Genomic DNA, 18053 nt, shown 5'->3' with positions numbered 1-18053 from the left:
ATTATGGCCTATATTTATAAACCTCAAACCCTTGATCTCCGAGAAACATTTAGGCTTGATTTGGGAGTGTTGCTGAAACAAAAGTGTTGAAATATAATTGTTGAAAAATAGGTGCTGATTTTATAATAAGTTAAAATGTTTGGGGATAACAATTTGAAATTACTGAAGTTAAAATTATTACTTGCAATAGAGAATAAGTAAAATCAATTTTTATAAGTATCTATCAACCTGCTAGATAAAATCACGTTTCTAACAGCAAATATAAGTCAAATCATGGTTTTGAAAGAATTCATCAAACACTGTTTATACTTAAAACTCAAATAATAAACATTTATCTAACCGTCACCGCACTCCCAAACGAAGCGTTGATTCACGATATAATGAATCAATTGAAAACCAAAATAAATCTCCAAGTGCTCCCATTCAATCTGCTTCCATTATTTCGATGGCCCCCTGTCTTGTCCCTTTCTTCTTCTTTCATGAAATTCTGTGGATCATTTTCTCCACTTTTCCAAATTAGCCCCAAACTTACTTCTTTTCCTCTTTTAGCCCTGGCTTTTTTCCAATTCCACCCCGAGAAATGATAATGGGCCGTCTTTGAGCTTGAATCGGCCTTTTCAGTATGGACCGATCAATGGACCAATATTCACAGGCTTCTCATTGGATGTCCATATTAAAATGGACCCAAGGTAACAAAATTAAATTAAATGGGCTTTAGATATTGTACACCTGCTTGAACCAAGACCCATCGGCCCACAATTATATCATCGAATTATACAAGGTGATATCTCGAACATGGATAATTTTAGAATTTACTGAAAAATGTTATCAGCAAATATTACATGCATTTTTTGTTCAAGAGGTTGAGTATTTCAGTTTCCAGTTTGTTAAACAACTGTGTTTTCTTTTTTTTAATTACACAATTTATTAAAATAAATACTATTGGGCCATAAATTTGATTTTTTTTTCATGATTTATGAAGTGTACTTACTTCTTAATATTTAACTAGATATACATATTACACTTATTTTAAATTTTATTTAGGGTAAATTGCAAATAAAATTACGTGATTTACCCATTCTTTTTCTTTTAAAAAAAACCAAACTTTTCAAATTTGAAAAATAGATTCATATCGCTTCATATTTTTACCAAATCAAGCCAACTCGTCATTTTTTCCAAAATTTAAGTGAGATTTGGGGCTGGAATATTTTTTTAAAAAAGAAATATATTTAAATTTTAAAATCCAATTTTTTCTTATTCAAATGTTTCGCTTTTATCCTAATGAATCTTCCAAGATACTCGACAAGCAATTCGGACTGGGTAAAGAAAGGGCACCCTTCATGGTATAATGAGCACATTCCATAACAAACATGTCAAAATTAATTTGTAGCCAAAGGAATGAACTTGGAAACACGAAATTCAGTAAACAAAGAAGATAATGGTGCGCAATTGGCTTGAAATTTGGTTGCTTTGCCGTGTTCCTTGAGCCGGACCGGGGCGAACATCTTCGAGAGAGACCATACGTCAACAGTATGCTGAGGGACGCCATTAGTTAAAACCTTCTAATGTAACAGCTGACCCTTGACAAGAAGATCGTCCCAGAGGGGAAAAGCTCTCAGACTCAGATATCTTGAGCTGCAGGAGAAGCAGTGATAATATTGGGGGAATAGTCATATTAATTTCTTCCCAGTTTACTTACAAAAATAACATCACATCCTAGTAATGAAGATACAGAAGATTTATGTATTGAGTTGCATTCCACGCAAATGGGATTATGTTTTGTTATTTGACTTTTCATAGTGTGTGCTCTTCTCGTGACCCAAGCATTACATGAATATTCAATTTCTCTTCTCTTCTTCTTCTTCTTCTTCTTCTTCTTCTTCTTCTTTTCTTCTTCTTCTTCTTCTTCTAGGTAGACCAATGAGGGTTTCCCCATCGCTGAGGACCCGACCTCTCCTTGGGGGGCCGGGTGAGAAGGAATAGAGGTTGGGTTGGGGGCTCCCACGACCGTAAGAACCATATTGATGTGTCTCATAAGTATAGAGGGACCGTAATGATACAATGACCAATTTGATGTATATAACCAAGGACGAACTTGAAGTATACAAGGTCAAATTGACATATACATGGACGAAATTGATATATACAAGAACAAAGTTAAGATATACATAGTCCAAATCGACGCATTGATGCAAAAAAAGGAAGAGAACCTGGTTAATGTAACTCGTTTATCTCAAAATACGAAATTATTAATTTATTAGACAATTACATAAATCCATTGAGAATTCAATTTACAAAATTTATTAACTAAAATCAATAAAAGCGTAAAATAGTAAATAATAAATTCGTAAATGTGATTTATAATCAAAATTAGTAAATGATAAATTCATAAATGTAATTTACAAGATCATACATGCGTTACACGCGGTCGGACATAATTCATTTTTAAATTTAAAATCATTAAAAGAAATTAAGTAATGAAATTAATAATGAGAAAAAATTGTGAAGGGGGAATTAAAAAATTAACGTTTTAAATGGAGAGGAGAGAGAGAAACAATTGCGGAAGAGTTTTTTTTTTTAATGGGTAATTGTGGAAGAGTGTTAGACTATCTCTATCCATAATCTCTAATTGAAGTATCTGAAGTGAGTCTCTCACCGTCACATAATCGCCACATCATTCATAGATACACTTAACAAAAAGAAAAACTCACCACTCCAACCATAATCTTCATTTTCTAGTCTTTGATTGGGTCTCACATTTTAATTAAAAGAAAAAAAGGAAAAAGGAGATTTGCAGTTATTGTGTAAGGCCACAGCTGCCAGAAGGCAGTCACCGAATGGATCTCTCGTTTGAGAGGCCAGTCTCTCATTTGAAGACGAGTCTCTCAAACGGAGGACGTTCACTTGAGATAGTCTTAGTAGTGAATAATTAGAGATAATGTGTAAATTTATTAATATATCCCTTATTTAAAGGCTCAAAATTAATTTTATTATTTCTTCGTTGGCAATGTACGAAAGTACCACTTAGGCTTGGTTTGGAAGTGTTGTTGTTAAAATATAAGTTGTGACGTATAATTGCTGAAAAATAAGTACTGATTTTTGAATAAGTAAAAAGTATTTGACAGGTAACAAATGAAAGTTATGAAAGTAAAAAAAATAATTATTAATAAGAAGAAGCAGATTTTATAAAAACCTATTGAACTACTTGAGAAAATTACGTTTATAATTGCAATTTTGACCTAAGAAAAAATGATTATGGAACATCTCATCGTACTCCCAAACAAACTCCTATTCTTTTTTTCGTTATATTAAAATAAAGAAAGTAACAAAGTTACCATTTCATTATATTTCGAAAATATATTTAAAATTAATTAAGAAGTACAAATGTAAAAGCCGAATATATTTTTTTTTTTTACCTATTCTCTCTCTGGTTCTTCCTCAGTTCCTCTGTCAGCCTGCAGCTGAATCATTGTTCTTGTTCCGTCGAAACTCTCTAAGTCCGCTTCTTCACCCGCCAGCGGCCTGCAATCTCTGCATCCCATCCAACTTTTAAGGTAAATCTTCTAGCTCTCTCGATCATAGGCACCTCTCCTTTTCGCTCTCTGCTTATTCCTTCGAGTCTCAATGCTTACGGTCAAAATCTTGGGATTTTCCGGTCCTTTTACGGGTGGTGACCAATTTTATTAGGGCTTTAATCTAGGGTTCTTCCCTTTGCTCGATTTTGTGTTTCTTGGATAGACGTTTTTACTCTTGCCCGTGATTGAAGAGTTTCAATGGTGTGAACAATCGTGGGGATTGGGGTGTTGTGCTTCTTTGGGTTCTTCAGGTTGTCTGTCGATCTTCGGATGGCGATTTTGTATATTTTTCTGAAGGTCTGCAAGTCTGGGGCTTTGTCTTTGGGAATTCTGGTGAGCTGAAACAAAGCCAAGTCGATTGTGAAGTCTTCTCTATTCTGCAATTTGAGCTTGCAGTGAACATTATCCGAAAACTGCAAAGAAAAATCAAACTTCCTGTTGCTAAGCTGAGTGGAATGTGCAGACGGTGGCTCTTGGTAGCTAAAATGACATGGCCATTGAGCTTCATAGGCATCTATGCAACTCTTATTTTGAATGATTTGGATTGCCGGAAATACCGAGCACACTATAAAATGTCCAAGGTTCTCTCCGATAAGGATAATGTATCTAATTCGGGTGTGTGTTCATGTTGTTTTTCCTGTTGTCAGCTTATCAATAGGACTATTGTCAACTAAATGACTTGGAGTATGGATCATTAATTTGCTGAAGTATGAGTTTCCCTTTTCATTCGACTTTTCTGCACAATGGTTTGCAGTTAATTCGACCAGAAGTGGACCTTTCTGTGTGATGGTTTCGCATTTAGTTCCCTTCCCTTCCTTGGATATCGTACTCGACAGATATGCCCTTCCAACTAATCGCATGCTTTCTTCCTCTTTACATTGCCCAGGCACAGGTTGAAGCTGTGGTGAGTGGGAACCAGAGAGAAGGGAGACGATGAAGAAAGGGATACACCCGCAGATGCAATGGATATCGTACGTGACACAGAGCGGGAGGTTGATGCACGTCATGATGACAAGGATCCACCAGGTCGGCAAAGTCTACCACTTCCGGGCTAAGCGTCAGATGGCTCAGAGCCTCGGTCAGGTTGCTAAGTTCAAGCGCCGGTATGAGCAGGAGAAGCCAGATGAGAATTCAGAGACCAACGAAAAGAGATCCGCCATTGTTTAGAATGAATCCCGATTAATCTTTTCGCGTATCAAATAAGCATTAGATCACTTTTTCTTGAAATTTGATAGTTTGCAACTTTCTGAACATATTTTTAGTGATTGAGAACTTTCTCTGCATATTGTTCCATGGTTTGATCGTCAAGTGATTCTGTATGTTATAGCTTTCTCATGCATCAGTAATTGGGTTTTCTGTTTTACACAAGACATTCGATGGTTCATCGGCTCATGATAGAGTTCGAATCAAATTTCTGGTTCGAAGGGCTCGTAAGATATTCATGGTGGTTTATTAGGCCATTGTCGACCGTTGTAATAATTATTATTTGTTAGGGATTAGTTAATTTCGAGATTGAAGTAACAGATTCATGAAGTTTGTGCGGGCAGGCCGTTTTTCTGTTTCTTTAGTCAGTATCTCATACAGCTGACTATTATATTTATCGTGCTTTACCCTCCCATTTTCCATAATCTATAGATGCCAAGATCCGTGACCCTGAAGAGCAGATAATTAGTAAATCTAACATGATTGTGACGATTGACGACTATAAGACTACGATTGCAGGACGACAACATGAAGCGAGGATAACATGAAAATGAAATTAATGTGTTCAATTAAAGAAAGCCATAGCCTGCATGATGTTAACATAGCAGTCAGAACATAATATATTGCACAAAAATTTACCCATGCAAACCGCAAAGATCACTAGGAAACAATTGATTCTGCAGCATTTGGTGCCTCCGACCATTGACAAAGAATCAAAGAATCAGCTTTGCACAAGCCAACCAGAGGGATTTGTGACTCGTCTTAACAACTTGCTAACCCATTTATCCCACAAGTACAAGTAAAACCATTATGAAAACCGAATAGGTTACTAAAAACGAGCTGCGACTTCTCCGAGACCCACTCGTCGGCAAGAAGGGAGGAAGTGAACATTCCTCCCCATTGAAGAATACCTTCGAGGGGAACCCATCTCCAGCAGGCACATCGATTCCGGGGGTCCTTTTCTTCGTGAATGAGATCACTGACTGTTGCTTACCAGGCACTCTAGTATTCTTCTTTGGGTCAAGTCCTTCGGTTTCCCCGATAAGGTAGTTGAGCCCAGGGAGGCCCTCCATGAAGATGGTATTGTTTACACCTTCAAGCAAGCTACCATTAAATGAGTACATTGCCTCAAAACCGGCAGCTGCTCGATCCATTTGGACTGCAGCAAACCAATCGGAAAAGGCAGTCTCGTCCCAGTTAAAGATTGTAACCCTGGCAGTCCAGCCCCTGGAGTAGTCCGTGTACAGGTGCCAGTTGATGCTAACACCACAGTTATCCCCGCAGGGCATCGGGTTGGGCACTGGCCTGTGCTTGATTGCCGACCAAGCAAGGGCCATTGCTGTCCTGTTCTCGAAAGGGATTAGAACTGCCTCTGGTGGAAGGAGAATTGCCGGCGCCGTGGCGCTGCAGGTGGTAGGACCTGCTCTACTAGAGCACCCGCAAGCACAAGTCTTGCAAGGCACAACAGAGTCGTTATAGTATGCGGAGAATGAGACACAGCACCGAGGTGTGGACCTTCGCGTGATGTTACAGACCACCTGCCAGCTAGCGACCGCACAGGGGGCCCACACGTATAGTCCGGGTTGAATGACCCATTGATCCGCCAGTTTTGGGGTGGCTGGAGCTCCGATCTGTTGAGGTCCGGCGGCATCTTATAGACCTCCATCTGAAAGACCGAGCTCGACTTGGTCTGGTCCATCGAGGGCGGGAGGATTGTCCCATTCCGACAGCATCCAGGGATCAGCCCAAGGACAGAATCATTCGCCTTTGTGGGAGGAAGATCGACGATCGTGGGCCTCCTCTCGCAGTTCAGCACATTCGCAAAATCCATGTCCTTGTAATAGCTCCCCTGCGGCCCATAAACACAGTCACTCGAGTCTAGCACATATGGATAGGCTCCTTTCATGGTGTTGATAAACTCATCTCGCATCCAATCGAAGCTCAACTTCCAGTTATCAAGCCGGCCCAATGGGTGGTGGTTCGAGATCGTGACCTGGGCCAAGTAATTGCTGTCGTATGTCCTGGTCACGTCGTACATTATGGTGAGATCGCCGCTTTGTCGGGGCAGGAACTCGGAATCATTGGTGATGTTGGTCTTAAAGGTAGGATCTTTGGTGCAGCAGACATCCGTGACTCTCTTCCCTGTTCGATCGTAATTCAAAAGGAAAAACAAATTTCAAAAACCCTTCACCATCTACAATAACAACAATACTAAACTCAAGACAGCATCAATGCACAAAAATACCATAATCCTGTCGAAATTTCGCTGCAATAACTCTATCTAACCATCATTACGCAATCCAATATAAGAGCTTTCAACTGAAACAATCAAAAGGAACTGTGTCTTTTTTTCAAAAACCTTCTTTTCTTACCTTTAATGGTTGGTTCGGAGCAGAGGAACCCATCATTTGCGAGAGAGATGTTCACGGGCATGGGGACGGCAGGCGGCTTCACGCCGAACTGAGTCCCCACCAGCTTCACCTGCACCTGCATCAGCTCAACATTCCCTGCCGTCTGCACCGCTGTCTTCAGGTCGCTCTGTGGGAACCCAGCCAAGACAGTACCGTTCCCAACAGCAGCAGGAAGGCTCGTTCCGTCTGCGAGGATCGCGCCAGAAGCCGACACCAGGATCTCCTCGTGCTGAAACCCGACAAATGCCCTCCAAGTCTTCAGCTCCTCGAGCCCGTTGTTCAGAACCGTCAGCACGGATTCGAACCGGTAGGCTTGGTGGGCAGGGTTCCTGGGCGGCAGCTCAGCACCGGTGATGTAGGTGTACGAAACGAAGACGCCATTGCACAGGTCTGGCGCCGGACCCGGAGCCGGAGACTCCGCGGGCTCCGCCGGCGGGGAGGGCGGGGACTGGGAGAGACAAAAAGGCAGGACGGCGAACATGAACATCGTCAGCATGGACAGCGAATGCGGCTTCAAGAACTTCACCACCATTGCTAAGCTGGGAAAAAGCTTCGAACTTTGAGGTTTTCAGACAGAGATTTAGAGGGAGACTGATGGGCTCTGTGACAACATCGACATGTCCGAAGAATCTGTGTTCTTGGAGCTGTTTGGAAAAGGGCTCCAGGGGTGAAATGGGTTTAATCGAGAAAAAAAGGAAATTAATATTTCTTTCTTTTTTGTAATTTTTAAGAACGTTTTTTATTGTTTTTCCTTGAAGAAGAGGATAATTGTAGGAAGAGAAGAGATCCGTTGCTGTTGCTGTTGCCGTCATGTAACCGGTGGAAGCTTCTTTCTGCTCTTTCTTGCTATGCCTCTTGTCTCTTTAATTTGAAATCTTGGTGGAGGGAGATGGGTCGAGCCATGATCAGGTGCGGTCGTGAGTAGGGGTTTACTGTATGACCTTTCCAGTGGAGGCTTGCCACGTGGAAGAGTAATAGGAAGTTGTTTGGGGGCACGTAGGGGTCAACGCTGCATATCGTGATGTATTGCGAGCACGTCGTACCTGTTTTTGACAGCTGCTCTTTCTGGTACGTACTATATAATTTCTTCTCGTCCATAGGGCCCATCTGATTTGTAACATCGATTTGGTTGGCTTATATTATATTATAAGTCGACTTTTGCATACTTAATATTAGTAATTTACTTGGAAGTTTAACGTAGAAATAGGGACATCATAAATTATCGTGAAATACAATATTGTATATGCCTCGATATTTCAAGGACGGGGTTGGTCATGGAGTAGAAGAAAAACTCCATCCGCGATGAACCCCGCCGTATTTATATAATCACATTAACATAAACTTTGATATTGGTGTGTATTTGTTATTAAATTTTAAACAATTGCCGAGGTATAATGTAGGTATAGTTGTGGTTATAAAATGATGAGGAGAATAATCGGGATGGATGAAAGTTATTGTATTTTTCTTCGGTTTTGTTTCAAACCCAAGTCGGACGGTCTTATTTAATTCTGTCTCAAGCCCAGCCCATTGATCAAGCCTCTTGCCCTTTACATGGTTTCAAATTCAAAATACATTGAATTCAAAGAAACCTGCCCCCTGTTCATAAATGGAACTTTAATATTTGGACTGATGTATTATTTTCTGTGTTCAGTTGAAATTCAGAAAGTTGTTTAAATGCCAGATTTATGTTGTCACATTTTCCGTAGCCCAAGTAAGACAGTGAGCTGTTTTTAGTAAACTAATTCCCATTCAGATGTCGGCTTAGTCCTGATCACGATATCTTTTCAGTGAATGTTAAACCACACTATAGATAAAATCCCATAAAATACAGTTTGCCGACTTATCAAACTTCATGGTTATATCGTGGCCCCCTTAGTCGATGAAGCACCTTACATAAGACTCGAATATTCAGAAGTGATGAAAAGAATTCAACAGTACTCCAAGTGATGAATATACAGGTACATATATATGTATCATTCAACATACAAATCCGAAATCTTGTTTGAGAAGAATAAACGACGAATTACTTAAACTAATTCGTAGTGGTCAGTTACTTTTCTTGTTAATGATATATCTAGTAGCTTACCCGAATTGGACATCGCCATGGGAAAAGGGAAAAGAAGTTAATACCGATATTTTGTTAAATAGGCGAATGCTAGTCGAACATAAGATGTGTTTCCAACTGTTGGCGTGCTCGTTCAATCACTTGACCAGTCCATAAATATATCGAACGCATTGGATACCGTCTTCCGCTAAACTACATACCAATGTAATAATCTACTTCCCCACAACAACGATAATTTCCAGCAACTAATAGGCAGTTATATCCTATGATATTAAAATGCATCGCATTCGGATGTTGTAAGAACTTAGCATCCACGTCTCTACAAGAAAAATAGAATCCCCATTCCCTTTTTCATGCAGACACACTTATTATATTTCAATTAATATTTTCCCAATAATCATATATCAATCAAGACTCTTGTTCTTGACATTATCCCGCAGGTACTCCACAAACTTAGTAGCATATCCTCGATGCAGCTCGTGATCTCCGAATATCTTAATAGCGTCTTTCGCATTACTCCTCAGTTTGTTCCCTTCCTCAGACACCATAGCAAACCTCAGAGCAATTGCGATATCCTTTCCGGTGAAAGACCCATCTTCCTTCCTCTCGACTTCAATGGCTATACCTTTCTCGACCAACAACCTCGCTTGAAGCGGTTGATCGATGATGAGAGGCAAGACCACGAGGCAATGTCCAAATTGAAGGGTCTCTATTACGGAGCCCCATCCTGCGTGAAACAAGGAGCCACCAATTGATGGATGGGCCAAGATCTCCATCTGGGGGACCCACCCCATGCATACAATCCCCCTAGAGCGTGTTCTCTCGACGAACCCATCTGGAAGGACTTCATCCTCATGGGCCGACAAAATGGGCCTCCCAAGGGCCCAGAGGAAGGGAAGGCCTGAGAGCTCAAGCCCATGGGCTATCTCGTGGACTTGCTCCTTCGTGAGCTTGCACTCGCTCCCGAATCCGACGAAGACCACGGACTTCGGCTCCTGACCGTCGAGCCATTGAAAGCTCTCAGCCCGTGACGTCCCGCCTTCGGGACTATCAGGTGGGAGCAGACCCACCGGGATCACCTTCTTATGAACCAACGTTTCATACACTTTCAAGTACTGGCCTTCGTACTCCGGACAGCTACGAAAAGCCACGAGGTCGCACGATTGGAGCCCCTCGGCAGTTCGACAAGCATCGGATATTCCCGAGGCATTGTCCCCATAAAATCCCGCGTAGAGACTGGCCGCTTCGTGGCTCCGGAAAGCCACCGAGGATGGGAAGTCCACCCACGGGGGCCGCACCGTTAGGCTCTCACTGGATGGCCTTAGTCTCTTCACTCCATCGGTAAAGAGGCTCTCCGGTGGGCCAACGAAAACAGTCACGGCGGCGGAGAACACCGAGAAGAGGGCGACGGGGATCTCATTCTTTTGTGAGATTTCTATCACCCAGTACGGTATGAAGTCGTTGATTATCCAGTCGGAACATTTACTGATGACAAGTTGCTCAAAGGGGTACTTTAGCCTATCGTATGCGATCTTCAGATACTGGATTTTCTCGAACGGGATGTCGACCGTGGCCTCGTCGCCTTCGGCCAAGATATTTCCATCTAGCTGAGGCAGAGGAAGGTCCACGAAATGTATAAGCGACAACACGTCGGCAGGAACTTGTGGGAGTCTCTGAATGTTACGCCGGGTCGAAACAAAGGAGACTTGGACTCCGTTCCTAGCTAAAGATATCGAGAGCTGAAAGAACGGGATGATATGGCCAAAGGCAGACCATGGAAGCATCATCACGTGGAGATCTCTCGCCATTTTTCCTCTTATCGTTTCCTTCTCAGAGGTGATGGGTAATTATGGGCAGTTTCTCTTATTCCTCGTATCATCTTATATGTGTGGTTGTCGGCAAGCATGGCTCAGCCACATATATCATCTTCTCTATGTGGTTCCCCTTTTTTTTTATTGGTATGATGATTTTCTATATAAATGATTATCCTACTGTAATTAGCACATATATGTCGTACGGAAAAAAGATATGTTTAGTCTTATAAATTTGACATTCAAGTAATTTAAATTCTAGAAGATTTAAAAATATCGAATCAATTATATACATTTGTTCGGTAAGACAATTTCGATCGTATAACTTTTGAAAAATGTATTTTTAGTCCTACAAGTTGGCGTTAAATTTAAAATGTGGTCCTATAAGTTTTTTTTAAAAAAAAGACATTTTTGGTCCTACAAATCAAGAAATGGACCGAAACTGCCTCATGAAACAAATATATATGACTAATTAAGTACTTTTAAAAGTTAAAGAACCAAAATTGATCGAAGGTGAAACTTATAGAATTAAAAATATATTTTCTCCTATGATATATTTACAAGAGATTGAAATATTTCCGACCGACGATTAAGTAAATTTAAAGAATATGTATAATGGTGAATTCTATCCTTATCCCAACCCCCTACCAAGGGATAACGATGCCAGATTACTTGGACCAACATACTATAATTGGACCAAAAAGGGGTTACTATATTTTTTTCAGATAAAATTTCCGCTGGCTAAGCAAATGGATAAATTTATCAACCTATATATTTCCAGGTCGTATAATTTATGGGGTTTAAAATTTATTTTCATTAACATGAATTTCGGTGCCGAAATTCTCGAAACAAGGAGAGTTTGTAACATCCTAAATTTTACGGTGTTATACAGGTCTATTTTTAAGTTTGACATGTGAGTAAACTTGGTTCATTAAATATTTTTTTCCATTACAAAGAGTACATGTACAATGCAGGGGTTTAAACGGTTCGGGTTTTCACTTTTCGGGTCGGGGAACCAACATTCCTGGTTGTGTTGGTTCAGGGAATTACACGCACATAAGTACATAACGACTAAAAATAACTAGATAACCTGCCCGCTAGCGGTTCAAGTTATTTGAGTCGGGGTCCCTGATTAACCCCGAATATATATATATAAAAGCAAGGCCGCACATAGAATCACAGCAACGCCGAATCCAACCCGTCTATTACTGTGCAATGGTCTTGTCAATAAGAAAAGAAAAAGATCAGTTTTCAATAAAGAAATCATTTTTTCAATAAAAATATCATTATTTTTCCAAATTTCTCCGTTTCGCAATCCCAGATCTCAATTTCCTCCAATCACTACTATTTTTTTTTTTTCAGCGTAAACCTTGATATCCGGTAGCGTAATTAGATTCCGACTAATATAGTCGAGCCGGATTGACTTATTAAGGAATAAAGTTCTACTATTGTGAATTTTTTGAACTTTCCGATCACTACGGGTTGAAACCGAGAGACATGAGATGAGGCTGAGATTCGAGGACTCGAGCAGCAAAGGAGCTGTGAAGGTCGGAAATCAGAGAGGGAGGTGTGAGGCAGAGTGGCAGAGGAGCAGAGGTTGAAGTCTAGGGGGATGACTGAGAGTGAGGAGTAATTGCAAAGCTGAGATCACGAGTGAGCTTTTTGAGGAGGAGGATAGACGGGGAAGTCGTGGGGACGAGGAAAGAAAGAGGCGGAGTGAACTGTGACTGTGAAGGTGAACTGAATTTGAATAACTTCAAAGCTGAGAGCACCATCGACTGACTGAATTTGAGTAACTGTAAAGTTTTGTTTTTTTTATAAATATAAATTCGGGTTTGCTCGGGCCACTAACGGGTTTGTCAGATCGGGTTAGTTGTTGATCCAGAACCAATTAAGGGGATGCATCCAGCCCGATTTTGACAATGGGTTTTCGAATTTGGGGCTTTCAGTATTGGGTTTAGTCGGGTTGGTTCGATTTTTCTTGCATCCCTATTACAATAAAATAAAATTTTTAATAATTAATAAAGAAATACAGGTAAATTCACCAAGTATCGGATCTAAGATTTCTTGACGAAGAAATTCCCTTTCAATGAAGATAAGTTTCAATTGCTCTTTCCATGCGTCATTTTCCCCCTTCCAACGGTATAAATCCGGCTCCACCGTTGTTCACAAGTTCTCACCGCCATTGCTAAGCTGGGAAAAAGCTTCGAACTTTGAGGTTTTCAGACAGAGATTTAGAGGGAGACTGATGGGCTCTGTGACAACATCGACATGTCCGAAGAATCTGTGTTCTTGAAGCTGTTTGGAAAGGGGCTCCAGTGGTGAAATGGGTTAATCGAGGAAAAAAAAAAAGGAAATTAATATTTCTTTCTTTTTTTGTAATTTTTAAGATTTTTTTTTCCCTTGCTGAAGAGGATAATTGTAGGAAGAGGAGAGATCCATTGCTGTTGCTGTTGCTGTTATGCAACCAGCGGAAGCTTCTTTCTGCTCTCTCTTGCTACGCCTCTGTCTCTTTAATTTGAAATCTTGGAAGAGGGAGATGGGTCGAGCCACAATAGGTGCGGTCGTGATAAGGGTTTACTGTATGACCTCTCCAGTGGAGGCTTGCCACGTGGAAGAGTATGGGAAATTGTTTGGGGACACGTAAGGGTCAACGCTGCATGTCGTGATGTATTGCGACCACGTCGTACCTGTATTTGACTTTAATCATGACTTCATGCTCTTACTGGTACTTACTATATCATTTCTTATCCTCAATAGGGCTCATCTGGTTTGTAACACCGCTTCGGTTGGCTTATATTATAAGTCGGTTTTTGCATACTTAATATTAGTAATTTGGTTGGAAGTTTAACATGGAAATCGGGACTTCATGAATTATCGTGAAATATAATATTGTATATGCCTCGATATTACAAGGATGGGGTTGATCATGGAGTAGAAGACAAACCCCATACGCGATGAACCGTGCCAGATTTATATAATCACATTAACATAAACTTTGATATTGGTGTGTATTTATTATTAAATTTTAAACAATTGCCGAGGTATAATGTAGGTATAGTTGTGGTTATAAAATGATTAGGAGAATAATCGGGATGGATGAAAGTTATCGTATTTTTCTTCGGTTTTGTTTCAAGCCCAAGTCCGACCGTCTTATTTAATTCTGTCTCAAGCCCAGCCCATTGATCAAGCCTCTCGCTCTTTACATGGTTTCAAATTCAAAATACATTGAATTCAAAGAAACCTGCCCCCTGTTCATAAATGGAACTTTATTGGACTGATGTAGTATTTTCTGTGTTCAGTTGAAATTCTGGAAGTTGTTTAGAATATGTTTGGATTTAGAGTTGAGTTGAGTTGAATTTTGGTTTTAATTAGTTTGTAATGATTGTATTGTTAAATTATGAAAAAAAATATGAAAAAATAGTGAATAATTGAGATAAAGTAATGATTAAGTAATGATTGTGTTGTTGAATTATGAGAAAAAATGTGAAAAAGTAATGAATAGTTGAGATAAAGTAATGATTAAGTAATAATTGTATTGTTAAATTGAAAATAAGTGAACTTAAGTTGAGTTGAGTTGAGTTAAAAAAAATTTAAAATCCAAACACACCTTAAATGCCAGATTTATGTTGTCACATTTTCGGTAGCCCAAGTAAGACAGTGATGTGTTTTTAGTGAACTAATTCCCATTCAGGTGTCCATTTAGTCATAATCACGATATCTTTTCAGTGAATGTTAAACCACACTACAGATAAAATCCCATAAAATACAGTTTGCCGACTTATCAAACTTCGTGGTTACATCGTGGCCCCCTTAGTCGATGAAGCACCTTTCATAAGACCCTAATATTCACAAGTGATGAGAAGAATTCAACAGTACTCCAAGTCATGAATATGCAGGTACATATATATGTATCATTCGACATACAAATCCGAACTCTTGTTTGGGAAGAACAAACGACGAATTACTTGAACTAATTCGTAGTGGTCAGTTACTTTTCTTGTTAATGATATATCTAGTAGTTTACCCAAATTGGACATCGCCATGGGAAAAGGGGAAATAAGTTAATACCGATACTTTGTTAAATAGGTAAATGCTAGTCGAACATAAGATGTGTTTCCAATTGTTGGCGTGTTCGTTCAATCACTTGACCAGTCCATAAATATATTGAACGCATTGGATACCGTCTTCCGCTAAACTCCATACCAATGTAATAATCTACTTCCCCACAACAATGATAATTTCCAGCAACTAATAGGCAGTTCTATCCTATGATATTAAAATGCATCGTATTCGGATGTTGTAAGAACTTAGCATCTTCATCTCTACAAGAAAAATAGAATCCCCATTCCCTTTTTCATGCAGACACATTTATTATATTTCAATTAATATTTTCCTTACAATCATATATCAATCAAGACTCTTGTTCTTGACATTGTCCCGCAGGTACTCCACAAACTTGGTAGCATATCCTCGATGAAGCTCGTGATCTCCGAATATCTTAGTAGCGTCTTTCAAGTTACTCCTCAGTTTGTTCCCTTCCTCAGACACCATAGCAAACCTCAGAGCAATTGCGATATCCTTTCCGGTGAAAGATCCATCTTCCTTCCTCTCGACTTCAATGGCTATGCCTTTCTCGACCAACAACCTCGCCTGAAGCGGTTGATCGATGATGAGAGGCAAGACCACGAGGCAATGTCCAAACTGAAGGGTCTCTATTACGGAGCCCCATCCTGCGTGAAACAAGGAGCCACCAATTGATGGATGGGCCAAGATCTCCATCTGGGGGATCCACCCCATGCATACAATCCCCCTAGAGCATGTCCTCTCGACGAACCCATCTGGAAGGACTTCATCCTCATGGACCGCCCAAATGGGCCTCCTAAGGGCCCAGAGGAAGGGAAGGCCTGAGAGCTCAAGCCCATGGGCTATCTCGTGGACTTGCTCCTTCGTGAGCTTGCACTCGCTCCCGAATCCGACGAAGACCACGGACTTCGGCTCCTGACCGTCGAGCCATTGAAAGCTCTCAGCCCGTGATGTCCCGCCTTCGGGCCTATCGGGTGGGAGCAGACCCACCGGGATGACCTTCTTATGGAGCAACTCTTCATACAATTCCAAGTACTGTCCTTCGTACTCTGGACAGCTACGAATAGCCACAAGGTCGCAGGACTGGAGCACCTCGGCGAGCCGGCAAACGTCAGATATTCCCGATGCATTCTCCATGTATGCTCCCGCATAGAAACTGGCCGCTTCGTGGCTCCGGAAAGCCACCGAGGACGGGAAGTCCACCCACGGGGGCCGCACTGTTAGGCTCTCACTGGATGGCCTCAGTCTCTTCACTCCATCAGTAAAGAGGCTATCCGGTGGGCCAACGAAAACAGTCAAGGCGGTGGAGAACACGGAGAAGAAGGCGACGGGGATCTCATTCTTTTGTGCGATTTCTATCACCCAGTACGGTATGAAGTCGTTGATTATCCAGTCGGGACATTTACTTATGACAAGTTGCTCAAAGGGGTACTTTAGCCTATCATATGCGATCTTCAGATACTGGATTTTCTCGAACGGGATGTCGACCGTGGCCTCGTCGCCTTTGGCCAAGATATTTCCATCTAGCTGGGGCAGAGGAAGGTCCACGAAATGTATAAGCGACAACACGTCGGCAGGAATTTGTGGGAGTCTCTGAATGTTACGCGGGGTCGAAACAAAGGAGACTTGAACTCCGTTCCTAGCTAAAGATATCGAGAGCTGAAAGAACGGGATGATATGGCCAAAGGCAGACCATGGAAGCATCATCACGTGGAGATCTCTCGCCATTTTTCCACGTATTGTTTTCTTCTAAGAGGTGATGGGTAATTATGGGCAGTTTCTCTTATTCCTAGTATCATCTTATATATTGTGGTTGTCGGCAAGCATGGCTCGGCCCTTTTTTTTTTTATTGGTATGATGATTTTCTATATAAATGTTTATCCTTCTGTAATATTGCTAGCACATATATGTCGTACGGAAAAAGATATGTTTAGTCTTATTCTATAAGATTTAAAAATATCGAACCAATCATATACTTTTGTTCAGTAAGAAAATTTCGATCGTATAACTTTTGAAAAATGTATTTTTAGTTCTACAAGTTGACGTTAAATTAAAATGTGATCCTATAAGTTCTGAAAAAAAAAATTGATCCTATAAGTCACGAAATGGACCAAAATTGCCTCATGAAATAAATGTATATGACTAATTCAATACTTTTAAAAGTTAGAAAATCAAAATTAATCGAAAGTGTAACTTATACGACTAAAAATATTTTTTTTTCCTATGATATATTTACAAGACATTGAAATATCTCCGATCGACAATTAAGTAAATTTAAAGAATATGTATAACGGTAAATTCTACCCTTATCCCACCCCCTACCAAGGGATAACGATGCCAGGTTACTTGGACCAACATACTGTAATTGGACCAAAAAGGGGGTTATTATATTTTTTTCAGATATAATTTCCGCTGGCTAAGCAAATGGATAAATTTATCAACGTATATATTTCAAGGTCATATAATTTATGGGGTTTAAAATTTATTTTCATTAACATGAATTTCGGTGCCGAAATTCTCGAAACAAGGAGAGTTTGTATCATCCTAAATTTTACGGTGTTATACAGGTCTATTTTTAAGTTTGACATGTGAGTAAATTTGGTTCATTAAATATTTCTTTCCATTACAAAGGGTACATGTATAATGTAGGGGTTAAAACGGTTCGGGTTTTCACTTTTTCGGGTCGGGGAACCAACTTTTCTGGTAGGGTCGGTTCAGGGAACTACAGGCCCATAACGACTAAAAATAGCTAGATAACCCCGAATAGATATTTTCGGTTCAAGTTATTTGAGTCAGGTCCCGATTAACCCCCAATATATATATATATATATATATATATGTCTGTATGTATAAGCAAGGCCGCACATAGAACCACAGCAACGCCGAATCCAACCCCTCTATT

General features: G+C 40.4%; 3 protein-coding genes and 1 pseudogene across 3 annotated transcripts; 1 reads left to right on the top strand and 3 right to left on the bottom strand.

The window, feature by feature from the left end:
* The first annotated feature begins 4461 nt into the window (after positions 1-4461).
* Positions 4462-5108, top strand: LOC116206746. The gene has a single exon (XM_031539551.1). The coding sequence runs from the start codon at positions 4509-4511 to the stop codon at positions 4740-4742; it is 234 nt and encodes a 77-aa protein (XP_031395411.1). The 5' UTR covers positions 4462-4508; the 3' UTR covers positions 4743-5108.
* Positions 5109-5325: 217 nt separating this feature from the next.
* Positions 5326-7994, bottom strand: LOC116206721 (annotated as a pseudogene).
* Positions 7995-9360: 1366 nt separating this feature from the next.
* Positions 9361-11150, bottom strand: LOC116206794 (putative UDP-rhamnose:rhamnosyltransferase 1). The gene has a single exon (XM_031539599.1). It carries the CDS (start codon positions 11060-11062, stop codon positions 9659-9661), a length of 1404 nt encoding a protein of 467 aa, XP_031395459.1. The 5' UTR covers positions 11063-11150; the 3' UTR covers positions 9361-9658.
* Positions 11151-15199: 4049 nt separating this feature from the next.
* On the bottom strand, positions 15200-16915 carry LOC116209612 (putative UDP-rhamnose:rhamnosyltransferase 1). The gene has a single exon (XM_031543309.1). It carries the CDS (start codon positions 16877-16879, stop codon positions 15476-15478), a length of 1404 nt encoding a protein of 467 aa, XP_031399169.1. The 5' UTR covers positions 16880-16915; the 3' UTR covers positions 15200-15475.
* Positions 16916-18053: the final 1138 nt, after the last annotated feature.

This window comes from Punica granatum, chromosome 5 (genome assembly GCF_007655135.1).
Source record: "Punica granatum isolate Tunisia-2019 chromosome 5, ASM765513v2, whole genome shotgun sequence".
NCBI classification, from domain to species: domain Eukaryota; kingdom Viridiplantae; phylum Streptophyta; class Magnoliopsida; order Myrtales; family Lythraceae; genus Punica; species Punica granatum.
This window is presented reverse-complemented; position numbering and strand designations above follow the sequence as displayed.